The sequence below is a fragment of the Dipodomys spectabilis genome, unplaced genomic scaffold (assembly GCF_019054845.1).
Source record: "Dipodomys spectabilis isolate Male_0828 unplaced genomic scaffold, ASM1905484v1 ptg000422l, whole genome shotgun sequence".
NCBI classification, from domain to species: Eukaryota; Metazoa; Chordata; class Mammalia; order Rodentia; family Heteromyidae; genus Dipodomys; species Dipodomys spectabilis.
This window is the reverse complement of record NW_024871099.1, coordinates 7,744,431-7,769,715: the sequence shown is the minus strand read 5'-3', so window position 1 is coordinate 7,769,715 and position 25,285 is coordinate 7,744,431. Positions and strand designations below refer to the sequence as shown.

Below are 25,285 nucleotides of genomic sequence, written 5' to 3'. Positions count from 1 at the left end.
CTTCCTGCCTGGCTGCCTGTCTCCCCCTCCCCACCCCGGGGTGAAGAGGTGTTGGGTTGGAGAGGGCTGCAGGGGTGAGGAATGAGTTGTATTTCAGGCAGGGGAACACTGGGAGACCTGAGGTCTGGCCCTGACTCCAGGTCTAACTTGGCACCTGAGTGCTCCCCTCTGCTGCTCTCCTATGGAGCCTGAGCATGGTAAAGGCCTGCACAGAGCCCACCTGTGACAATGTATAAATCATCTACTGCTTAGGGAGGGGGTATGCGTACCCCCAGAGCAGTGGGAGGGTTGGGGATGGGAGGGGTTGAGGCCTTAAATAGAACTTAAATAGCAGAGTCAAGACTGGAACACAGGGCTGGTCCTGGGGAAACCATCCAGACTTGCAGATTCCCAGTTGGGAGATACAGGTGACCCCCTCATGGTAGGAATGAAGAAGGGCATAGCTTGGCTTTCCCCCTGACTTCTGCATCTCCTTACTGCCCAGCATGGACTTTATCCCTGTGTTGCTCAACATCAGCCTGACTTCACCATTTGTAAAATGGATTCATCAAGCACGCAGATTAGACAAGGGGCAAGACAGGTCTTGGCCAGGTGTGGACTATGGTCACTGAAGGTGTCCTTACTTTCCTCTTACCCCCATAGTTCCTTGCCTGGACATTTTCCCTTCCTGGACATCTCTAGCCTCTCACTGACCCCTGGCAGACCTTACCTCTCCCACCCCCCCACAAGACCTTGAATTACTCAGCCTAACTCCCAAGGCCTTTTAGCTTCCCTGGACAACCCGTCTCAGCAGCATTCATTCTACTTGGCCTGCTAAAGCATCAGGGTCTATAGGATGGGTGAGGGAAGCCTGCCTCACACTGACCTACTGTGATCTGCAATCTTTTAGGGAAGGACTCCCTCTGAAAAAACTGGGAATCCTGTCCCAAAGACCTTTGATCTTACGAGGCTCCCTCAAATCCTAACTAGTACTTTCCTGCAGTTGGGATGAGTTCCAGTCTTCATGCAGGTTTCAGGTCTAATTCATCATGACACCACCACGGTGCAATCCTGGCCTTCAGGAGTCAGTACAAATGTCATAACGCCTCTGCCAGGCTGTGAGGCCTTGGGCAAGTCTCTGTCCTGTGCTTTCACCTGTATGACAGGGATGACACAACATACCTCAGCCTGCTGGGATCCTAGAACTGTACAGGGCTAAGTGCAGTGCCTGCCATTGCAAGCAGTCAAGTGTTCATTTACTGCACTTGTGGATAATTAGATGTTCTTCAAATATACCAAGGACTCACCCTTCTCTTGTGTTTGTTGTCTGTCTGGAATGTGCTTTTGACTAGCAGATTGATTCCTATTTCTGGGACTCCCTCTGGGCAGTGTCTTGTACTCTTGGCCTCCTACCTAGAATACTGTCCCTAGTCTGGGAGGAGCCTGCACAAGCCACCACAGTCCAGGGGATCCTCAGGTGTGACTCATCTCTGACCCACAGCACTGCCTAGCCTATGTAGGGGAGGCCTTAGCACACGCAGGCTGAATGAAGCAATAAGACACCCGTCAGAGAGCAAGCTGTCTATACTTGTGTGTGCGCCTACCAGACCAAGCATGCCTGAGGGCAGAGCCTGTGCCTGGCTCATTCCTGGGTCTCCAGCAACACCCAGACTGGAAGCTGAGTCCCCAGGTACTTACAGATTTCCTTCCACATGGCCAGAGTTGAGATAGTGGCCAAGAGCTACGCCCTGGGTGCTCAAAAGTCCAGAGAAGGCAAGGGCTGGGGGACAGGCAGAGCATATGAAGAGGTATATGAGTGTGCCCCGCACACACCTGGCACATAGTTACCTGATGTTGCTAGGCCAGGACAATGTGGTGCAAAGAGCTTTGGCAAACCCCACTTGGCAAGGAAGTAGGGTGACCTGGGACAGATCACATCACATCTCAGCTTCAGTTTCCCCTTGGGCAGAGAAACCTGGCAGGGCTCTTCTGAGGACTCGGTAGATGAGGCCATGGGTGGATCCTGGCACATGATGGGTGCCAGACCAGCTTGCCAGAAGGTTCTTTACCCTCCCACCACCCCATCCCCAGAGGTACCTGCCCTTGCTGTTACAACCAAACCCTTTCCTCAGGGCTCTTCGTCGGGGTCACACGAAGGCCGTGTCCAACTGCAACAGCCCGCTGGCTTCGCTGGCACCCAGTGCAGCCTGGCACAGTTGCAGTGTATCCTCCAGTGCCAGGGGCTGGGACGTCTCAATGATTGCGATGGTCTCCCCCAGCTCTGTGCACATGATCGTCTGCTGTGGCTCGGGGGGTGGCGGCGGGGCAGGAGGTGGCGATCTGGGGGGCTGCAGTGTCATAGTCCTGGCGCGGGCATGGACTCGCTGATGCAGCCGCAGGCCCGCCATGGCACGGAACCAGCGGCCGCAGGTCCCGCAGTAGTAGGGGCTCTTGTTGTAGAGACCCGTGATGGGGAGGCGGGGGGCGCGGGCGAAGGCCACGGGCCGTAGGTGCAGCCGCCGGTGCTGCTGCAGGTTGGAGCTCTGGGTGAAGCGCTTGCCACAGTCCAGGCACTGGTAGGGACGGACGCCGGTGTGGGTCAGCTGGTGGCGGCTGAGGTTGGCCAAGGAAGCGAAGGTCTTGCCACACGAGTGGCACTGGAAAGGCCTCTCGCCTGTGTGTGTCCGCAGGTGGTTGCGTACGTGCACCAGCTTCTTGAAGCCCTTGCCACAAACGCCGCAGCGGTGCCGTCGTTCGGGGGGCCCGTGCACAGCTCTCCGGTGCCGGGAGAGCCGCGAGGCGGAGGCGAAGGACTTGGAGCACTGCGGGCAGGGCAGCTGGGCAGCAGGGGGCGGGGCCGGGGGCGGGGCCGGGGGCGTGGCCTCCGCAGGGCTCGGGGAGATGCTGGCTGCCGCCGCCGAGGTAGGGGTCCCGCTTTTCCCAGCGTGGGTCCGCCGGTGGTAGAGGAACTTGGTCATGTTGCTGAACGTCTTGCCGCAGCGACAGCGATGCAGTGGGTTGGCGGTGTGAACCCGCCGGTGGGCCACCAGGGTGAGCTCCGTGCCGAAGCCGCGGCCACAGTCCACGCAGAGGTAGCGGGCCTCCCCGCGGTGCAGCCGCTGGTGCTGCTCCAGAGAGGCTGCCTTCTTGAACACCTTGGAGCAGGTGGTACACTCGTGAGTGCCTCCCACGTGGGCCCGCCCGTGGGCCAGCAGGCGGTTTGCAGAGCTGAAGCTGCGCTGACACTGGCTGCAGTGGAAAGGGTGGCTGGCGGACGTCGGCCCGCGTGATGTCCGCCGGTGTCGCCGCCCTGCCCCTGATGTGGGACAACGCGGGGGACAATCCCCACAGCCCTGAGCCCGGCCATCCGTGGACTTGTCACCATTGCCTGTGGCATCATCAGCAAGGTCCTCGTCCTCCTCTGTCTCTTCCTCTTCCTCTTCCTCCTCCTCCTCCTCCTCTTCCTCCTCTAACCCGTTGCGTTCTTCTTTCTCCAGGGAGTCAAAGTGGGTACCCTGATGCTCTAGGAACTCCTCAGGGGTGGCACAGAGGGTGGAACATTCAGGACACTCATAGGGCTCCATCTTGACAGTGGGTGGGGGAGGTGGGGGAGGCAAAGGAGGTGGCACGGGCGGTTCTGCCGCAGGAGCTGAAAGGTGCTGAGCCTTTCGGTGAGCTACCCACAGCTCGGGTGAGGGGAAGAGCTCCTGGCAATCCCCGCACTGGTATTGGATCTGGCTTGCAGACTCCTGGAGGTGGGCATCCTGGTGGGCCAGAAGCTCACTGGGGGACAGGATGAGCTGGCTGCACTCTCCACATTGGAAAGGCCCCTCCTCGGTGGCTGGCACCAGCTCAGGCTCCAGGCCAAGGTCATGCGTGGTCAGTGCTTCCTCCTCCGACACAGTGGCCACATGCTGCTCCTGGTGAGAGAGGACTTCTTCCAGGGTGTTGTACAGGCTGCCACACTCGGAGCACATGAACTGGTGGTGCTGGAAGAAGAGGGAGGAAGCAAGGGCCTCCCCAGGGGTCATCTCCGTCACCTCTGTGGCCATCTCTGCCAGATCCCCTGACAGAGACGTGGACATCTCCACTGCCCCTTGTGACGGGGTCAGCATCTCAGCCACCTCAGCCACCATCTCAGCCATCTCGGGGAAGGCAGTGCCTGGAGAAAGAGGTAAGACCAGTGACACACCAGAACCGAGGCAAGGTGGGCGATCTCGAGGAGTTCCCTTGCTTACCCCATTACTTACCAGTCTCTGCCAACCACCACACCAAATCTTAGTCCAAAGTATCTGCCTTAATCTTCCAGGACCTTGTGTCTCTGAATGTCATCTCAGCCACAGCAGCCAAGCACCTACAGGAGACAGTGAGCACTCAGAAGGCTGGCCTCTCTTGCTGCTCTCCTCTCCCAGAGGCCCAGTTACACTCTTTTCTGAGAATACGTTGTATTTCTTCGTGCCTCACAACCTTTGCCTGTGTGGTGCTGTTTCCTCTTTGTGCAAAGCCTCTCAGCAACGTATTTAAGGCCCTGGAACCAGACTTCTCTCAGCCTGCATCTGAGCTCCATTGCTTGCGTATGTGCTCTCTCTGAAATTGTTTCCACAGGTGTGAAATGGGATTGAAAGCAGAACTGACGGGGCTGGGAAGGTGGTTCAGTGGTATAGCGCTTGCCTTGCATGCCTGAGGCCCTGGGTTCGATTCCTCAGCACCACATAAGCAAAAAGAAAAAAACCAGAAGTGGCGCTGTGGCTTAAGTGGTAGAGCGCTAGCCTTGAGCTGAAGAGCTGAGGACAGCACCCAGGCCCAGAGTTCAGGCCCCACAACCAGACCCCCCCCAAAAAAAAAAATTAAAAAAAAAAAAAAAAAAAGCAAGCAGAACTGACTACAAAGCCCTGGTTTTTTGATCAAGGTTATTAGCAAGAGCCATTGCTTGAAGTTCTCCAAAAGTTGAGATTTAGAGTCCTGGTTGCCATTAGAAGTGGGAGGCATTCCAATGGAGGAGTGTCCAGGTCCTGATTAGAACAGTCCTGGGTACTACTACAAGTCTAGGTTTGTGGCTCTGATTTTTTATACTGCTATTTGCTCTTCCAAGTTTTCCTCTCTCTTTTTAGTGTGCCAGTGACCCAGCCAGAAGTATGCTATTGAGCTACGTTTGTTGTGGTTGGCAGCCATGGGGCTTGAACTCAGGGCCTGGGCACTGTCCCTTAGCTTTTTTTGCTCAAGGTTGGCTTTCTACCATTTGAGCCACAGCTCCACTTCTGGCTTTTTGGTAGTTAAGTGGAGATAAGAATTTCATGAAGGGCTGGGAAGGTGGCTCAAGTGGTACAGTGCTAGCCTTGAGCTGAAGAGCTGAGGGACAGCGCCCAGGCCCAGAGTTCAGGCCCCACGACCGGACTCAAAAAAAAAAAAAAAAAAAAGAATTTCATGAAGTGGAGCTGTGAATCAAAGTGGTAGAGTACTAGCCTTGAGTGACAGAGCTCAGCATCCAGACCCTGAGTTCAAGCCCCATGGCTGCCAACCACAACAACGAACATAGCTCAATAACATACTTTTTTTTTTTTTTTTTTTTTTTTGTCGGTTGAGGGGCTTGAACTCTGGGCTTGGGCGCTGTCCCTGTGCTCTTCAGCTCAAGGCGAGAGCTCTACCGCTTGGGCCACAGCACCACTTCCGGTTTTCTAGTCGTTTATTGGAGATAAGAGTCTCACGGACTTTCCTGCCCGGGCTGGCTTTGAACCTCGATCCTCAGATCTCAGCTTCCTGAGTACCTAGGTGTGAGCTACCAGCACCCAGCTCAATAACATACTTCTGTCTGGGTCACTGTGACAATTGAGATAAATTATTTAAAAATACTTTGTATATGATGAAATACTAAAAATGCCTTTGCTGGGGGGGGGGGCTGGGAATGTGGCTTAGTAGTAGAGTGCTTGTCTAGCATGCATGAAGCCCTGGGTTCGATTGCTCAGTACCACATACACAGAAAAAGCTGGAAGTGGCGCTGTGGCTCAAGTGGTAGAGCAATTGACTTGAGCACAGAGAGGCTCATGGACAGTGCCCAGGCCCTGAGTTCAAGTTCCAGTACTGGCAAAAAAAATATGCATTTGCTGGGATGGGAATGTAGCTTACTGAAAGAGTACTAGCCTTTAGCAAAAGAAGCTCAGGGATAGTGCCCAGGCCCCTATTCAAGCCCCATGGAAAAAAATAAAAATAAAAAATAAAAGCATGGATTTTCCTGCCTAGGTTCATTTCAAACCATGATCCTTAAGGTTGGGAATGTGGCTTAGTGGTAGACTGCCTGCCTAACAAGCACAAGGCCCTGAGTTCGATTCCTCAGCACCACATAAACAGAAAAAGCACGGGGCACCAGTGGCTCACGCCTGTAATCCTAGCTACTCAGGAGGCTGAGATCTGAGGATCATGGTTCAAAGCCAACCCAGGCAGGAAAGTCCATGAGACTCCTATCTCCAATAAACCACTAGAAAACCGGAAATGGCGCTGTGGCTCAAGCGGTAGAATGCTCATCTTGAGCTGAAGAGCTGAGGGATAACACCCAATCCCAGAGTTCAAGCCCCATGACCAACAAAACAAAAGCAAAAACAGAAAAAGACAAAAGTGGCGCTGTGGCTTAAGTGGTAGACTTGAGCAAAAAGATGCTTGGAAATAGTTCTCAGGCCCTGAATTCAATCCCCAGGACTGGCAAAAAAAAAAAAAAAAAACCCAACCCAAAAACAAAAAAACCATGATCCTCAGATCTCAACCCCCTGAGTAGCTAGGATTACTGGCAAGACACACCAGTGCCCAGTGGTTTTTGTTGTTTTGTTTTAACCTCTTCTGCATCTCATCTGTTACTGCTAGAGACAAGGGGTTTACTTATCATTCTATATATAGAAGTTGTTCATATTCAGCTCCCAGAAGGCAGAGGTTAGCCTGTTTCATTACTGACACATTTCCAGTGCCAAGAATCATGACCAGCACAGCAGGTATATAAAAGTATTTAATAAATGAGTAAGGAAACGCAAGGCCTTGGGGATTTAACCTTGTGCCCACTCCCTTTCTTCCAGACCAACTTCCTTGTTCTATCGTGTATTCCACCACTTACCACCAGCACAGGGCTCTGCTTTTCGTTCATGCCCAAATAAATATCCTATGGATAAATAATTCACTAAGTGATCTTAGGCTAAACTTTCCGAATCTATTCAAAATCCATTTTTTTCCATTTTTTAAATGTATTGTTTGAGTCGCCAGGATCCTGTTCACAATTCCATACAGAATCTTTCTGGATTTGACCAGCGAGGGTGTTTTCCTGTTTTTCAGTCCCCTAGAGCTTGCGCAAAATACCCTCCCCCTCCCCCAATAAATGTCTCTCCCTTGGAAGGTGGGCCAGGGATTCAAAATTTATATTTTCCGACACCTTACATTTCTCATTCCCAAATCCTGAATTACGAGCCTCTGGAGGGAAAGAATAGGGGAGGGGGGCTTTTTCATACATAAGTACTTCCAGGAATAAAAGAACCTATCAGGAGGCCTGAAAGTTTCAACTTTCCCACCACACAACCCCTTTTCTTCTGCCAGACTCTTCTCCTTGGCTGCCCGATCGGGGTCGCTGCAGGAGGTGACGGGGGCCAGTTGGGGTCCTGCATGCCCTAGGAGCTCCGCCAAGGCCCCCGACCCCCAAGGGACACAGGAAAGAGCACCCTCTTTCCACCCTCCCGGGCTCCTGCCCTGAACGCAGGCCCCAAAGCTCTTTGATCCCCTCGTGTCTCCCTTGCTTTCTCCCTTCTGCCCTCCTCCGTACGCCCAGCGCCCTTTTTCCCCACCCGCCCGACGGCGCCCGCACCCACCTCTCTGATCTCCAACAACCCTGGTCGCTCTCTTGACACAGACCCTCTGCTCCCGGGCGTGTAAGACCCCTTACTATCCACGCCTCCCATTGGGCGGCGCCCTTGCTCGTAATAGCCAATCAGAGCCGGCAGCGCAGGGCACGCGCCCTCGCGCCTGCGTGTTGGCGCTCAGGCGGGGCTCAGCGAGTTTCTCCACGCACACACGTCTGCGCCCCTGTGGGCGGGCCCTGGGGCGAGGAGACGCGCCTGCGCAGTTCTCTTTGGCTGCCTGCTGCTTTTCTGCCCAGTTTGAAAGTTCAGTGAAGTGGGCGCCCTTACGGAGCGAGGGTCCCTAGAGGGAGGTTAGCGGCGGAAAAACTGACGGAGGTGTCATTTCTTTCCTTTTTATTCTCTCCCCTCTCCGGCTATATTTTTTCTTTATTGCTCTCCTCTCCCCTTCCTAATACAATTTCTATAGGTTTCATCGTTCTCTTTTCGTACTTGCCGATAATCTGTTTCAGTAATATCCACCCAGAAGTGTTATTTCATGGCTGAAGAGACTATCTCTAAGAGCGCAACTTTGAAGCCAGACATACTTGAGATATTTCATCTTTACCAGCCTCGGTTTTGCTCATAAGTACAGTGGGCTTTAAACACATCCATCTCAAAAGCTGTAGAAGGGACTGGTTGTTATTACCCCCCTCAAAACGTTATACTGGATAGCCAGTATAATCCATCTAACAGACATAACCCTTCCCAGTTACTAAGATTGCTTTTCCCTCCCCCTCCCTCTTTTTTGTGCCAGTAGGGAGGCTTGATCGCAGGACCGGGGCACTGTTCCTGAACTCCTTTGCTCAAGGCTAGCTACTCCTTTGAGCTACATTTCTACTCCGGTGTTCTAATGGTTTATTGGAGATAAGAGTCTCACGGACTTTCCTGCCTGGGCTACCTTTGAACCGTGATCCTCGGATCTCAGCCTCCTGAGTAGCTAGATGACAGCTGTGAGTCACCAGGCGCCCTCTTCGGCGCCCTCTTCTCTTCATTTGATCGAATGTTAGTCATTTACAGGGCTGCTCCTACTTCACCACTATGCTTCCAAACGGGACTATTGCTATTCATCTATTTAACAGATGGAGAAACTGAGGTTCAGAGGAGATTTTTCCAAGGTCATTGCTGCCGCCTGAGAGCACAGCTAGTACTGAGTGAATCCCCAGCCGGGACCTAGGTCTCCTGCCTCTCAAGGGGAGATAATTCGGGGGTGTGAAGCGGCTGGGGAAAGGAGACTTTGTCTCAGGCACGTGCCAGGCCTGACCTTCAGTTACCTAAGTGGAGGTGGAAGAGCGGTTGTCACGCTCCAGGCCCCGTGGCAGAGGATGCACACATACCACAGCCTCAACGCCGTCCCTCAGGGACAGACTTGCTCTCCTCGGTGCAAGTTAGGGAGGAGAGCACCTGGGTGGCGCTGGAGGGCAGAGAGCGAAGGGCATGGGAAGGGGTTTATGGAGGCGCCTTTAGAACCCTGGGGTGGGGTCGGAGTCGTGATAGGCTCCTTCGAGAGGTGCATGTCGTGGTGGAGGGATTTACCGCGATTTGGAAGGACGTGTTAGAGATTGGGGAAGAACCCTGGTTCCAGTCAAGGGAAGGAATTTATAGGTGCAGGGGGTATGAGGGGAGGGGAGAGGAGGAGGGGTTCTCTCTGGGTGAGGGTACGTTCCCTAAAGTCCAGGATTATGAGACAGCACAGTTCGGATTTACGTTTCTGGTTGCTCAGGGACGAGTGTCCAGGTCCTGGGAGATACTGAGTGACATGAGTTGGTGAGTGGTCCTTTCCACGGGCAAGAGGGGGGACAGGGGTAAAATGTGGGCGTATAAATGATGAGGCGAGGAATACCTAGTCTTCGAGATGGATAAATTCCTATAGGTTGTGGGATAACAGGAGCCCCTCCCCCTCCCCCTCCTTCCCCCGCCCCGCCCCGCCCCGCCCCGTCCAGGTGGCTCAAGTACAGGGACCCAGCGATTGGGAGCGTCCGACGCAGCAAGGCTCTGACTGTGCGCAAGCGCAATACAGACAAACTCCGGCACTTCGGTCGGGGGCGGGGCTGGGGGGCTCTTCCTGCGCCTGCGCAGAGGGGGCGTGGCGGTCGCACCTGCGCGAGTTGTGGGGGGAGGGGGGGGAGGGCAGGAGGAGGAGCTAAGTGACGCAGGCGTAATAATAGAGAAGGTGCCAGAAAGATCCAAAACAAGTGGCTGCGGCCGTCGCCCGGGGAGTCCATCGGACGCCGGATTCCGGTGAGGATCTAAAGAGGCCTACAAACAGGGAGATTTGGTGGCGGGTAGACGGAACCATTTTGGTGCCGGGGCGAGGGTGGGCCCACCACCCTTTTCCCAAGGTGGAGGGGTCGGATTCGGACCGTGTGGGGCATAGGATTGGCCTTGGCTGGTCCCGCTTGGTAGGAGATGGTGGGTGACTCGGAGTCGGTGCCACTCGGGGCTAGCCAGATGGCATTTGCTCAACTGGCCTGAGCCCAGGGCCACATCTGGACGGGGTGCCGACCCAAAGTCACCGGGGCAGCGGACAAGGTGCCCCGGAACGGGATGTAAACAAGGCATGGCTGCGTGCGCGCAGATCTCTGCGATGGTTCGGGAGCTAGTTGGGAAGGTACCTCGGTAGAGAGAGCGAGCAAGCGAGAGAGAGAGGAGCGTCTGGGCTTGGTCGCCTCGACTGGTCGGACCAAGCGGTGGTCTGGCGTCTCGGACCCGTTACTAAGGGGACCTCGGGCGATACCATTTTCTTCCGGGGCAGGGGGAGACTGGGATGGTTGGTGGGGGGTGTGTGTGTGGGGGTGGTCCCGTCGGGGGGGGGAACCGCGCGGGAGACACTCCCTGGCCCGTGTGAGGTCTAGGCCTGTGCATTGCTGACCGCTGCCTCCTCCCTGCCGTGTGTGTGGGTTCTAGGCCTTGGTTCTGAACTTGTTCCGCACCCCTCCCCCTCCCGGGAATGGCGCAGTCCGGGTCGACCCCGGCCCCGAGCTGGGAGGAGGATGAGTGTTTGGATTACTACGGCATGCTGTCGCTTCACCGTATGTTCGAGGTTGTGGGCGGACAACTGACCGAATGTGAGCTGGAGCTTCTGGCTTTCCTGTTGGATGAGACCCCCGGTGCCGCCGGTGGGCTGGCCCGTGCTCGCAGCGGCCTAGAATTGCTACTGGAGTTGGAGCGTCGTGGTCAGTGTGACGAGAGCAACCTGAGGCTGCTGGGCCAACTCCTGCGGGTGCTGGCCCGCCACGACCTGCTCCCGCACCTGGCCCGCAAGCGGCGGCGGCCAGGTAAGGTTGAACAGGAGGGGGCCAGACTTCCCATGGGCGTGGGGTGGGGTGGGGGAGAAGGCCTGGCTCCCAGCAGACGCTCAGCGGCCGTTCTGACTTCGTCCTCCAGTGAGAAACACAAAGGGCCTAATTTAGGAAGAGTGACCTTATCCGATCGCCAGCACTGTGGATGGAGGGAGTTTTGTTTTATTCCAGAACAGAACCCTTCACATGAACTGTGACCTCTTGTACCTTCTCAGTAAATTCCACAAGGAAGTCCTGCTACGGTTCCCCCACCCCTCTCGCACTGTACAGGGAGGAAAACAGGTCCAGAAGAAGTTAAAAGCAGTTTGCTTCACTGAATCTTGCTTGCCTGGGACAGAGGCTGTAAGATGATGGGTTTAGATGTTTGTTCTTTGAAATGGACTTGTAGTGGAAGAATTGGATGAGAAACAAGTAACTTGTAGATGTGATGAGGGATAGAATGCCATACTATAATGTTTTATATTGATGTCAGCGAAGGAAGAGCTTTCTGAGATGACATTTGGAGTGAGGCTGCACTTCCAGCCCTGTATCTGTTTCGGGGGAGAAAAATCCCCGGTAGAGGGAAAGGCAAGCCCCCAAGCTCTAGGTAGGGATAAGCTTGGCATTCCAGAGGCCGACGTGCACCATCAGAGAGTAGACTGAAGCCACAACATGGAGAGGGAGGAGGGAGGCTTGCCACACAAGGTTATCTGCAGATAACAGAAAGTGTGGAGCCAGGTTTCAAACCTACCTGGCTTATCTCAATAGAGCTGAGGGCCTTTATCCTCGAGAAGGAAGGACTGGTGAGGGAGGAGCTGAAGGCTGTTGCGAGCCCTGTGCTGCCTAGACTGTTGGGACCTTGTCTGGTTTACTAGAAATGTAGTGACAAGGCGGTGGAGGGAAGTTATGGGTTTTGCTGGCTCAGAGTAAGCCTGTGGAGTTAGAATCATCAGAATTCAGGCCTTCAGAGGGAATCCTGATATAGTATTTGGGAGGACATAGGTGTGAGGCTCAGAGTCTTAGAAGAAAAGATAAGAGTTGCCTGGAGCAAACAAACACCTGCTTGCTTCTTAGAGCTGCAGGGTGAGCCAGAGGTAATCAGTGTGTGTGGGGGGGTGTGGGTGTGGGTGTGGGTGGGTGTGACACAGGCCTGTTTCTTGGGGATCCTGGATTAAGTGGCACCAGGAGGTGACAATCCTATCTTGGGAGTCGTCTGGGTACAAGGTGTTTGAGAAGGAGTGAATGTTTGAGGACTTAGACACCTGGTTGTCCAGTCATCCTTCCAGGGGGGAATTTTGGGGGCTGGGCCTGGGAGGGGCTAGAGGCTGGGAATGCTAATTTCATCTCTCTTTCCCCAGTATCTCCGGAGCGCTACAACTATGGCAGTTCCAGTTCTTCTTCAAAAAGGACTGAAGGTAGCTGCCGGCGTCGGCGGCAGTCAAGCAGTTCCTCAGATTCTCAGCAGGACCAGTGGGACACAGGTGAGGCCCCCCCCTTAGGTTTACTCCTATGCCATGGCCCATCAAGGAAGTAGCCTAAGGGGTCATCTTGTCTCGTGTCTCATGTTTGTGGCATGTCTATGTTTATTATTGCTACAGAAAGATGCTGTGTCCTGAGGAACAAACAATATGGCTTCATGTTTACTTAAATGATATTATGTTGTAGGTATTTTACTGTGGTTGTTCTCACTGAAGATGCTTCTGAGCTTTATTCATGTCCAATGTCTCTAATTGGTTTAATTACCATGCCCCAATTAATGTATTCAGTCTCTCCTTTGCCTCAATGTGTTTGTTGTTGTTGTTGTTGTGAGGCTTTGAAACTCAGGGCCCAGGTGCTGTCCCTGAACTCTTTGGTTCAAGGCTAGTGCTCTACCACTTTGAGCCATAGCTCCACTTCCAGCTTTTGAGTGGTTAATTGGAGATCAGAGTCTCATGGGGACTTTTCTGCATGGACTGAACCACGATCTTCAAATCTAAAGCTTCCCGAGTCACTAGGATTATAGGCATGAGCCACCAGCACCCGGCCCCTTCTTTTCTGACTCGTCCATTCTATCAGATTCATGTAGGATGTGATTATTTCTGATGTGTCTGGTTATTTCCTAATAGTGTCATTTAACTCATCTTTTGGTTCCCTATATTTCCTGTGGAGTGAGGATTAGGTCTGGAGGCTTGCTGGGATTCAGGTTATGCATGTTTGACAGGGTGCCCCTTGGCTGGGGCTGTTGCCTTCCTCTCGGAGCCCAGTGGGCGGCCTGAGAGCCTGGCTGGCTCATTGTGAGAAGGGGATTGGATCCCTTGGTTAAGGTGATGTTCACCACATTTGCACATCATAAGGCACCTTTCTCTCCTGTTATGGTTAAGTAATCTACGGGAGGGTACTAGGGCTCATCCTTTGTCCAAGTAGGTATTCATATCATTATAGAATTACTCATTATTTATTTACCTTGTTGTAGCTAATCATTCTGGGTTAAGCACTATGTCTTTTGGACATGTCCATCATTCTTTGAGTGCCTCCTGCTCTGTCCCATGGACTGGGCTTGAGTTCATCTTGCATTTCACTTCTTCCATCCCTACAATTAGCTGTTTCTCCAGGAGCCTGGATTTTTTTTTTTTTTTTTTTGCTGGTTCTGGGGCTTGAACTCAGGGCCTGGGCACTGTCCCTGAGCCCCTTTGTGTTCAAGGCTAGTGCATATGGTTCACTGGGGATAAGAGTCTCATGGAGGTATGACCCAGTTAGTTGGTAGAGCACTAGCCAATAAGCAGAAGCATGAGTCACCAAGTTCAAGTCCTGTTCTCAGCCCTAAAAAAAAAAAAAAAAAAAGAAAACATTTTTGGGCTGGGAATGTGGATTAGTGATAGGATGCTTGCATGCATGAAGCCCTGGGTTTGATTCCTCAGTACCACATAAACAGAAAAAGCAGAAAGTCTCCCTGAGGCTCAAGTGGTATAGTGCTAGCCTTCAGCAAAAGAAGCTTAGGGACAGTGCCCAGGCCCTGATTTTGAACCCCAGAACTGTCCAAAACAAAAACAAACAAACAAAAGTCTCATGGGGACTTTCCTGCCCAGGCTGGCTTCAAACTACAATTCTCAAATCTCAGCCTCCTGAGTAACTACGATTACAGGTGTGAGCCATCAGCATCCAGCTTCAGGAGCCTGATTCTTTTAGAGGCTGTGGTATTGAGACAGACATCTGGGTGTTGAGCATGTGTGCTTTCTTCACTCTACAGAAAATAGAGCAAGAGGCTGTACTTCAAAAAGTTCCTATTAGGGCTGGGAAGGTGGCTCAGTGGTAGAGTACTTGCCTTGCATGCATGAGGCCTTGGGTTCAATTCCTCAGCACCACAAAAGCAGAAAAAGCTGGAAGTGGCGCTGTGGCTCAAGTGGTAGAGTGCTAGCCTTGAGCTGAAGAGCTGGGGGACAGCACCCAGGCCCAGAGTTCAGGCCCCACGACCAACCCCTCCTCCCCCCCATAAAAAAGCCTTAGGACAGGAGTGCGAGCACGCGTGTGTGCGTGCACATGCACACGTGTACACACACACACACATACACACACACTCTCACTCACTGTCTTGCTTACCTTTACAGTAAGAAAGCACCAAATGATAGCCAGTTGTCACTGCTGACTATCTGCTGAATTAAAGCCAAGGCTTGTTTATAAGGGGCCTGGCTCCAATCATAACCCTCTAAGTATATGCTCAGAACCTTCAAGTTACTTGCAACAATTCTTTTCTCTAGTCTTGTTACAAATTATCTATACACTTAGGTTCATTTGTTTCAGTTTGTATTTAGTTTAGTTTTATGGTTTGTTTCTTTTTGTTTCCTTTTAAATGTCTGAGTGTATCAAAGAGTTATATAACTTAAAAGCCAAACAATCCTAAATGTATCATTTCTGTCCATTGTTCCTCCTAGCAGATGAGTAACCAGTTTCATTAACTCCTAAAGTGTCTTTTCAGTATTTCCTCTTGCAAGAATAATGAACCTATGTAGGTCTTCCTCCCTCCCTCCCTCCCTCCCTCCCTCCCTCCCTCCTTCCCTCCCTCCCTCCCTCCCTCCCTCCCTCCTTCCCTCCCTCCCTCCCTCTTTCCCTCCCTCCCTCCCTCCCTCCCTCCCTCCATCCTTCCCTCCCTCCCTTCCTTCCTTCCTTCCTTCCTTCCTTCCTTCCTTCCTTCCTTCCTTCCTTCCTTCCTTCCTTCCTTCCTTCCTTCCTTTCTTCCTTTCCAGTTGTGGGGCTTGAACTCTGGGCTTGGGCACTGTCCCTTAGCACTTCAGCTCAAGGCTAGCACTCTACAACTTGAGCCACAGCGCCACTTCTGGGTTTGTTTGTTTTTTTATGGTTTTTTGGAGATGAGTTGCATGGACTTTCCTGCCTGGGCTGGTTTTGAACTGTGATCCTCAGATCTCAGCCTCCTGAGTTGCTAGGATTATAGCATGAGCCACCAACGCTGTATTCTTTTCTTTTCTTTTTTCCTTCCATTCCTGTTGAGCACTCCACCACTTGAGCCACAGCACCACTTCTGGCTTTTTTGAGTGGTTTATTGGAGATAAGTGTCTCAGGGAGTTTCCTATCCAGGCTGGATTTGAACTACAATTCTCAGATCTCAGTCTCCTGAATAGGTAGGATTACAAGTGTGAACCGCTAGTGCCAAGCCTCTTCTCCTGTCTTTATCTTTGTGTTTTCTTGTTTTGTTTTGGTGGTATGAACTCAGGGCCTCACTTCTCGCTTGGCTGGCACTCTATCACTCTAGTCATTTGGTAGATGGAGTCTGGAGGATTTTTCTCCTTGTGCTTTTTTTCTTTTTTTCCTCCCTCCCTCCCTCTCTTTTCTCTTTCTTTCTTTCTTTCTTTCGTTCTTTCTTTCTTTCTTTTGTTCTTTCTTTCGTTCTTTCATCGGTCATGGGGCTTGAACTCTGGGCCTGGGCACTGTTCCTGAGCTCTTCAGCTCACGGTGAGCACTCTACCACTTGAACCACAGTGCCACTTCTGGTTTTCTGGTGCTTGGGTCTCATGGACTTTCCTGCCATGGCTGGCTTTGAACCATGATCCTTAGATCCTAGCCTCCTGAGTAGCTCCTGTGAGCCACCAGCACCTGGCTGGGCTTTTTTTCAAATTGTATCCTGAGACACCAGTGCTTGGCATTCATCTCCTCTCCCTCCCTTCCTTCCTTCCTTCCCTTCCCCCCCTTCCCTCCCTTTCCTCCTTCCCTTCCCCCCTTCCTTCCTTCGTTCCTTCTTTCTTTTTCTCTTTTCATTCGTTCTTTCTCTCTCTCTCTCCCCCTCCTTCTTTCTTGTTTCTTCTTTTTTTTCTTCTTGTCAGTTGTGGGGCTTGTACTCAGGGCCCAGCACTGTCCCTTTGCTCTTTTGCTCAAGGCTAGCACTCTACCATTTTGAGCCACAATTCCACTTCCTATTTTCTGGTGGTTAATTGGAGATAAGAGTCTCATGAACTTTCCTGCTCAGGCTGGCTTTGAACCACAATTCTCAGATCTCAGCCTCCCGAGTAGCTAGGATTACAGGCGTGAGCCACCAGTGCCCACCTTCCTCTCGTTTCTTAAGCAATGTGCAACAAACTAGAGCCATTTATTTTGTACTTTGCTTTATTCCTTTCTTCTCTTGGTCTGTCTGTCTGTCTGTGTGTTTTCAGTACTGAAAATTTGTTACTTTGTTCATTGAGAAACAATCTTTTTCTTCAGACTGGCCTTGAATGTGTGATCTTCCTGTCTCAGTCTCTAAAGTGCTGGGATTACAGGTGTGCACTACCATACCTGGCTAATTTATCCTGGAAATTACTCTACTTTTGTTTCTTTGTGTCAAGCCCTTGAGTTCAGGTTCTCATCATTGAAAGTGAGGCCCTAGTGGCTGCACTTCTGCCTATCTCCTGGTGTGAGCCTGCCAGGGGGCTTTTCTAGGGTCAGCCCTGGGGGCCCCTGTTGCCTGGGGGGTGTGGGGGGGGCTTCCCTGCTCACCTTTCCAGACAATGGAGGGTGATCTCCCCCTCTTTCCAGACAGGGCTATGTCTGGAGAGGCTCACAGTGCTGAGGGTGGTCTTGAGCACCGTCCAGGTCCCTGTCTTGGTGCTGATCCTCAGCCCACCCACTCTATATCCTCAGGTTCCCCTCCAACCAAGCGCCAGCGGCGGAGTCGGGGCCGGCCAAGCAGCGGTGGCAGACGGCGGCGGAGAGGGGGCCCAGCGACCCCTCAGCTGCCGCAGGAGCCTGCCAGGCCTGCGTCAGAAGGCAAAGTGACCTGTGGTAGGTGTCTGGGGGTCCTGGGAATGCACATAGCGTGTCCACAGCAGGTTACACCGCTGGAGAGCAGGACGCATCTGGCAGGGGCCAGCCATGCTCAGCCACCTTTTCAGCACAGTGCAACTCTTGTCCTTTTTGTTGCCATCTTAGCTCCTGTAGTTGAAGGATAAAATCATGCCACTTCTTCCAGGAAGCCTACCTGGCTTCTATTTCTTTTGCTTATCTACCAGACTTCTGCAGGAGTTACTTACTTCGCAATCATTTCTTCTGGAGGAGCGGAATATGGCAAGGGGAGAAACAGGGCTCCTAGGATCAGTCTTGGTCTTAGCACTTAGACTGACCTTGGATAGGTTGACTGAACCTCTCTGGGCCTGTTCCTACCTCTGTAAAAGGAGGCTGATGATGTTCTACAGTTTGGAGGGAAGGTGAGTCAGGCCTAGTCTCCTTGGGGCAGGATGGCAGCAAGGAGGCCCTGCTGCTCAGGGCCTTATCATAGAGCTGGTGACAGGCCAGATCTGAAGATGCTGAAGTAATAATAGGTGCTGTGAGGAAGTATGGAGGGGGTGGGGGGAAGGTGGAGGAGCCAAGCAGGCCCCAGGCTGGAGAGCTGGGCAGGCTGGGGTGTGGCCAGAAGCTTGGATTTTCACAGCACTGTCAGGGTTTTTTAGCAGGGGATGGTTGAGTTGAATGTGTGTGTGTGTGTGTGTGTATTTGGAATTGAACTCGGCCTCAACCATCTCAGGCACACCTCCAGCCCTAAATTATTTATTTATAAAAGGGTCTCATTCATCCATCCATTCATTCATTCTAGGATCTGGGACTTTATCTAGGAATGGCCTCAGATTGCAGTCCTCTAGTTTGTGCCTCCCATTAGGGAGGATTGTGAATGAGTACCATCATGCCCTCCCCTGCCATGCCCACCTCCCCTCCCCCACCCCTTTCTCTCTCGCCTTGGCTTTGAATTGTGATTCTTCACTCTACACTTTTCAAGTAGCTGGGATAACAGGTATGAGTCTTGGCTCTGATACCTCTTTTCTTTTTCTCTTCTTTTTTGTAGTACTGGGGTTTGAACTCAGGACCTTATGTTTGCTAGGCAGGCACTCTTACCTTGAGCTGTGTCTCCAACTAATCTCTCTTCGTAAAGGAACTTTAGCCACAGCTGGAAAACCCATGAAGGAGTTAGTGTTTGTAAAGAACCAAGGACAGCTGGGCACAGGATTGACGTTCAAAGCCAGCCCAGGCAGAAAAGTCCCGTGAGTCTCATCTCCACTCAAAAAGTGGTGCAGTGGCTCAAAATGGTAGAGCACTAGCCTTGAGCAAAAGAGCTCAGGGACAGCATCCAGGCCCCAGATTCAAGCCCCACAACTGATCAAAAAACAAAGAAAAAAAAAAAAGAGGACAGTGTGAGAAGCTTCTAGTACATACTCTGTGTGTACAGATGAGGGAAGAGCTTGTATGGTCCACAAAGAGAAGAGAGGCGTGGCTTGGGGAAGTCTCGAGGGAAAGGGTAGGCAGGGTGGACCAAAGAAATGACAGGTGTTTTGGACATAGGTGACTGGCTGCTCTAGAGACTCCTGCTCCATCCTTATCCTTGGAGTGAGCCCTCTGGGCTTCTGGGGAGGACCCAGCCATGCCAGCCCCTTCCTCCTCCTCTTGGTGCTCCCTTCTGCATTGGGCAAGCTGAGAACATGGGATCAGGATGGTTTCTGAGCCAGCCAGGCTGGTATGACAGGTGCCATGTGCAATGTGACACCAATGCCAGAGCGTGTAGGAGCTAGAAAGGGTGCTTCATGCACAGTGACCCGAATGCACAAAACAGCCCCAGTCAGAGGGTTGCAGAGGCTTTGTGGATGGGCAGCCAAGGTGATGTGGAAGACACTGGAGCCTTAGACTTTATCTCCAAGTGGGACAATCTCAGATGAGTTTGTTCATCAGTTTCTTCGCCTGTTTTTAATTCACTGGTGGAGGTGTGGAGGGCACAGAGATCAATCAGGTGGAGGAAGTCTCTGGCTTCAAGGAACTTGCAGTGCTAGTGAGTCAAGCAGATAAGTGGTACATCCACCAATATGTCACCTGGTGAAGGCTCTGATGACATCCAAAGTCAGGGAGGGGACAACGCTGGACACCCAAGTGGACCTGGGAAGGCCCCCCCTGCAGAGGGGCTGGGTGATGTATTTCCTGGAGAGAGTTCAGGGGGAGGAGGCCCTTGTGGGAGCCTGAGGTCTGGAGCTAGTGACTTGCTCTCTCAGGGTATGATGTGGCAGTCACCCCTAGACCTCAGCCTAGGGGTGATTCCTCCCATCTGCAGAGCCTTCTGTAGTCAACACACACCCCTGCCTTCCCAGTATCCATGATGGCCACCTAGCAGTGGGCATCACCCCCACTGCAGCTACCAGTGCTGGGTGCTGTCTGAGACAGGCCACAAAACCGACCTGTCCGAGGCCGGAGGGGGTGATGTCTGGTGGTGACTCTCCGCAGTCATGGTAATTACCAGCGTCGCCAGGCTGGCTGGGTGGGTTGAAGGAGTCACTGCTTCCGATCAATGGACGGGAGCAGGCCTGGCCTCAGGTCTCTCCTTACACGCCTAGGCCTGGAGGTTGTTAGTTAGGGTGTGGCTGGGACTTGATAGACCAGTGTGCAGGTCTGACTGCTGACTCACCAGGCAGGGTGGGGCAGAAGTGAGGCTCACCTCTTTTTTTGTGGGCCCCAGTTTTCCCTTCTGAAAAATGGGGATGGTGCCTCCCCTTCCCCATTTTTCTCTCTCTTTGATGCTAGTCTTGGGGCTTGAACTCAAAGCCTGTGCACTGTCTCTGAGCTTCTTTTGCTCAAGGTTAGCACTCTACCACTTGAGCCACAGTGCCACTTCTGGCTTTTTTTGGTGGTTAATTGAAGAGCCTCACCGATATTTCTGCCGAGTCTGACTGAGATCCTCAGATCTCAGCCTCCTGAGTAGCTAGGATGACTGATGTGAGCCACCAGCAGCTGGTGGAGATAGGTCGCTTCTCTTTAATGAGGCCCCCTCCAGAGCAGACTAAGGAAAGTTGCTGCCTTTCTTGTCCCTCCAAACCCATGACACTTGTGGGGTTGATCCCAACCAGTTGCCCCCTGGGTTTGGATGCCGGACTTTGGAGTTTCCAGATACCTGTGTATTTCTGTGGGTCACCCCCGTGGTCACTTCAGTGGGCATATTATTTGCTGGATCTTGAATTTTCAAGACAGCCATGAAGGTGTGAATGATGTCTTCCTTTGTACAAAGAAGAAACAGGCCATGGGAAAGGAAGTTACTTGTGTGGGAGGCAGGAGCAGAGCTGGGTTGAGATGAGTTTGTTCCGGATGTGTTTATAGAGCACTTATTATCTGCTAGGCCCAGCAGGTCTGGGAGGCTCCTGCCCTCATGAAGCTCATTTTCTGATAGGAGGAGAAAGTCAAGTCAGATGCTAGGGGGTATGTTCCAGATGGAGAACAGAGCAGATGTGAGGATCTGAGTGTACTAGAGGTGATCATGGTGGAGCTGTCATGGCTGGCAGATCTGGGTAAAAGAGGAGAGGGACTGGGGCTGGGAAGGTGGCTCAGTGGTAGAGCGCTTGCCTTGCATGCATGAGGCCCTGGGTTCGATTCCTCAGCACCACATAAGCAGAAAAAGCCAGAAGTGGCGCCGTGGCTCAAGTGGTAGAGCGCTAGCCTTGAGCTGAAGAGCTGAGGGACAGTGCCCAGGCCCAGAGTTCAGGCCCCACGACTGGATCTCCCCCCCCCCCAAAAAAAAAAAAAAAAAAGAGGAGAAGGACCATCCTAAGGTAGATCCTGAAGGGCTTTGGGAGCTTTGGGCCTGGGCTCAAGGCTGGTGCTCTACCCCTTGAGTCACAGCTCCACTTGTAGCTTTTTGGTGGTTCATTGGAGATAAGAATTTCATAGACTTTCCTGCCTGGGCTAACTTTGAACTACAATCCTCAGATCTCAGCCTCCTGAGTAGCTAGGATTATAGGCATGAGCCACTAGCATCTGGCTTCTCATGGATGTTCTTCTCTCTTCCAGGAAGAGTTAAACATGTATCCTCCTTATATGTCATTTCCTAGAGAGGAACTTGGATCTCTTCTATATCATTTTGCTCTCCTGGCCCTTGGGGATATTTTTTTTAACTGTGTATTTATGGATACTGTGTGAGAGGCAGCAAATGGGTTTGGGGTAGTTATGAGCTCAGGCTCTGGAGCCTGGCACCTCATTTGAAATCTGGCTGTGGGTAGGTGACTCAACCTCTAGGCCCCAGTTTCCCAATTTGCAACAACAAAATGACAGCATCACCTCAGAAGGTCATGGGGATGGCCAAAGGGGTCAGTGGAGGTAAAGTAGGCAGTGCCCGGCCGCCTGTGGCAGATTCCATGGGTGTCACCTGATCTTCTCTTTGCCTAGGGGTCTAGGAGAGGTTGATCGGAAAGCCTGGAATTCAGGCCCTGGGGTAAGGTGGTAGCTTGAGTAAAGCTTGTCTTTTTTCTTTTGTTTGGTGGTGTCTCGGGTCTTCTTCCCTCTCTGTGCTGGGACTGAGGTTCTTCAGATCAGAGGTTAAATTGTGGTCTAGAGAAGGATTTCCTCATCTGCACTGGAGGCAGTGAAAATACCCTGAGGATTAGGTGGGCTAACATGGAGAAAGCCCCCTGTGGGTGGGGCCTGGCACTAGAGGGAGTGCTCCCTAACTGGGGGCAGCATGTTTTCCTGGCCTACCTGGCCTGCCGGGCACTGAGGGAGAGGTAGAGCTGAGACTCACTGAGTGCCTTGGCTCTGTCCTCTGTTCACTCCAACATGGCAGGAACTCTGTTGCAATAGAGTTCAAGGAGAAGGAGATTGGCTTGTTTGGTTTAAGACAGATGAGAGAGAGGCAGGGACCCAGGGGGATGTAGAGAGTTGGGTGTTGAAATCAGTTCCTGTTCCTGGGGCCTTCCTGGAGGCCTAGGCTTTGAGTCAGCACTCGCGTGAGTCGCTTCATTTAATACTCGTGACCACGCAGCAGGGACCTCTTTTGTCTGTTTATGTTTTTCAGATGGGGAAACAGGCTCAGAGAGGTGAGGTCACATGCCCAAGGCCCCACAGCTAGAGAATGACAGAGCTGGGACTCACCTCCAGGTCTGTGGGACTCCGTCAGTGGCTCTGTCTCTGCTGCTGCCCAGCCCCGTGTGGCCTTGGGCAGGTGCTGTTCCTCCTGGCTCCCTGGTCCCCATCTATGGTGGGAAGGTTCAGGCTGATGCTTACCAAGGGCCCCAAGGATGAGGGCTTTTCTGGTCCTCAGGGTGGGAGGGCCTGGTGGCAAGGCTGGGCAGGGTTCCCTGGGCCTTGAGAAAGAGGAAGGGAAGAGAGAGGAAGTAGCTGGGGTGAAAAGTCATCTAGGGGCGCAGAGGACTTGCTTCTACCTTGTGGTCTCTGCCTACACATCTGTGAAGGGTGATGGGAGCCCATTGCCTGAGAGCTTCCGTTTCCTCATCTGTTACATGGGCGAATGGCGCTTCCTGCTGCTCGGTGTTGACTGTGCCAGTGTGTAGCACTTGGCACATTGCAGCTGATGCTCTTGGAATACCCACTGAGCACTTAGGCATGGTGTTGGCCTGCTCCTATCTGTCCACTGCTCTCTTTCTCTCTCTCTTAACAGCGTTTTCCAGCAGAGATTGTGCCCTGGTTTAGGAGGAACCTGTGACCTGACTCAGGTCACACAGTAGTGCCTGAAGATGCTGGGTTGGAACCAGCTCCACTGACCAAGGAGCCTGCTTTCTGTTAAAGGCTGTGGATTGGGCACTGGCATTGCCTGCCTGTGTGGCCTTGAGCAGGTCATTTCTCCCTTCCTCCCCTTTGTCTGTAAAACAGGTGGTAAAAAGCAGGTTGCTTGAGTTCCTGTGACTCCAGCCCTCAGAGGAGCCCTGGCAGATAGTCTACACTTTTTTTTTTTTTCCTGTTGGTCATGGGACTTGAACTCATGGCTTGGGTGCTATCCCTGAGCTCTTTTGCTCAAGGTGAGTGCTCTACCACATTGAACCACAGTGCCACTTCTGATTTTCTGGTGGTTCATTCCTGGAGATAAGAATCTCACTGTCTTTTTCCTGGCCAGGCTGGCTTTGAATTGCAATCCTCAGATCTCAGCCTCCTGAGTAGCTGGGATTACAAGTGTGAGTCACTGGTGCCCAGCGATAGTTCACACTTTGCTGCTGCTTCCAGCACTAGCTGGTCCTTGGGATGACCTTGTCACTAGTGTTCACGGTGGGGTGATGGGTGGTGAGGCTGCAAGGGGTGATGATTAAAGCTGGGGAAATAACAGGTAAGGCATGGCAGAGCCGAGAACGTGTGGAGAGGCATCAGACTTGGTGGTCCTGGAAGTTGTTGCCAGGAAGGGATGGGGCAGGAGGGAGGTGCCAGGAGGAGGCCAGGAGAAAGGGGGGCCGAATGGCCACACACACTGATGAGTCCCTTCTTCCCTTGCAGACATCCGGCTCCGAGTTCGAGCGGAATATTGTGAGCATGGGCCAGCTTTGGAACAGGGCGTGGCATCCAGGAGACCCCAGGCATTGGCCCGGCAGCTAGATGTGTTTGGGCAAGCCACCGCTGTGCTTCGTTCAAGGGACCTGGGCTCCGTGGTGTGTGACATCAAGTTTTCAGAGCTCTCCTATCTGGACGCCTTCTGGGGTGACTATCTGAGTGGCGCCCTGCTGCAGGCCCTTCGGGGTGTGTTCCTGACTGAGGCCCTGCGGGAGGCCGTGGGCCGGGAGGCCGTGCGTCTGCTGGTCAGTGTGGACGAGGCTGACTATGAGGCTGGCCGGCGCCGCCTGTTGCTGATGGAGGAGGAAGGGGGGCGGCGCCCACCAGAAGCCTCCTGATCCTGGGTCTGGCAGGACTGACCCCCACCTCTGAGTCTCCAGCCTTCTCCCCTGGGGGACGACCATCTCTGCCTCTAGGGGACAGCAGCTCTGAGGACTGCACAGCATGGCAGGCCCCTTGACAGCCTCTGTGACAGGATGTGGGCTCTGAAGCCTAAACCACTTCCAGCCCAGTTTCCTTCCCAAACTCTCCCCACCCCCAGCTGTGATCCCTCAGCCTCGGGGGCTCAGGCCTGCAGTCCTCCAAGGTGGAGAGGCAGAGCCACACACTCACCAAAGCCCCCGTACATCGAGTCTCCAACCCTGGGCTGTAGGCACATATGTGTGTGCGCGTGTATACACACACACACACACACATACACATACACACACACTTTGAAATCATCCCTGGGCCCCTCCCTGCTCCACACAACTTCTTTGGCCTAAGGGCTTTTCTCTCAGGATCTCTGATTTTACCATATCCATCTGGGCCTCAGCTGGCCAATGGGCCCTGGAGCTGGGGTTCCTGTGGGGCCTGCTCACCTTGTCCATACATCTAGCCAGCCAGGGTTCTGCCTGGCATCCACACAGACCCAGCTCTCTTTACTTTCCTCATCTTCCCCAGAGCCAGATACACGTATACTTGGACCCTTGACTCAAGAGTGTCACACATAGGTTTTGTGGTAGCCTCACATCAAGGTCTGCTGTTGTCTATGGGGTCAGGGCCAGAACCAGCTGCCACCTTGTAAAAGGAAGGCAAAGATTTGGGGCTGATGGGAGGATGTCTAACAAATGGCACCAATAAAATGACCCTGGTGGGCCCCAAGGCTCTCCAGGACTCTTTCTTGTTGGGCTGGGGAGAAGGGGGGCCCAGGAGGGTGGGCTGCTGGATCAATGCCAGCTGTTCCCATAGGCTCATTCCACTCTCCGTGCCTCTTTTACTCTGTCAGAGAAGTGGGTGCTAGTGGCTCATGCCTGTAATTCTAGCTGCTCAGGAGGCTGAGACCTGAGGATTATGTTCAAAGCCAGCCTGGGCAGAAAAGTTCATGAGACTCTTACATCCAGTTAACCACCAGAAAACCAGAAG

General features: G+C 52.8%; 2 protein-coding genes across 3 annotated transcripts; one reads left to right on the top strand and one right to left on the bottom strand.

Moving 5' to 3' along the window:
* Positions 1-1,545: 1,545 nt before the first annotated feature.
* Positions 1,546-7,898, bottom strand: Znf526 (zinc finger protein 526). The gene is made up of 3 exons (XM_042667937.1): positions 7,818-7,898; positions 4,230-4,333; positions 1,546-4,141 (listed from the first exon to the last, which is right to left on the bottom strand). The coding sequence occupies exon 3, from the start codon at positions 4,122-4,124 to the stop codon at positions 2,127-2,129; it is 1,998 nt and encodes a 665-aa protein (XP_042523871.1). The 5' UTR covers positions 4,125-4,141; positions 4,230-4,333; positions 7,818-7,898; the 3' UTR covers positions 1,546-2,126.
* A 2,084-nt stretch (positions 7,899-9,982) lies between these two features.
* On the top strand, positions 9,983-25,025 carry Dedd2 (death effector domain containing 2). 2 transcript variants are annotated; one of them, XM_042668117.1, is made up of 5 exons: positions 9,983-10,085; positions 10,804-11,122; positions 12,484-12,606; positions 17,231-17,371; positions 23,828-25,025. In XM_042668117.1, exons 2-5 carry the CDS (start codon positions 10,861-10,863, stop codon positions 24,217-24,219), a joined length of 918 nt encoding a protein of 305 aa, XP_042524051.1. In that variant the 5' UTR covers positions 9,983-10,085; positions 10,804-10,860; the 3' UTR covers positions 24,220-25,025. The 2 variants fall into 2 exon arrangements, with proteins under 2 accessions (XP_042524051.1, XP_042524050.1); XM_042668116.1 differs by having other exon boundaries at positions 10,752-11,122.
* The last annotated feature ends 260 nt before the right edge of the window (positions 25,026-25,285 follow it).

Bases quoted from the DNA above. Each gene is read 5' to 3' on its own strand.
- Znf526 (XM_042667937.1), bottom strand. From the start codon at position 4,124: ATGGCTGAGATGGTGGCTGAGGTGGCTGAGATGCTGACCCCGTCACAA.
- Dedd2 (XM_042668116.1), top strand. From the start codon at position 10,795: ATGGCGCAGTCCGGGTCGACCCCGGCCCCGAGCTGGGAGGAGGATGAG. The intron at 11,123-12,483 runs GTAAGGTTGAAC...CTCTTTCCCCAG, and splicing joins CCGCAAGCGGCGGCGGCCAG to TATCTCCGGAGCGCTACAAC. The intron at 12,607-17,230 runs GTGAGGCCCCCC...CTATATCCTCAG, and splicing joins GCAGGACCAGTGGGACACAG to GTTCCCCTCCAACCAAGCGC.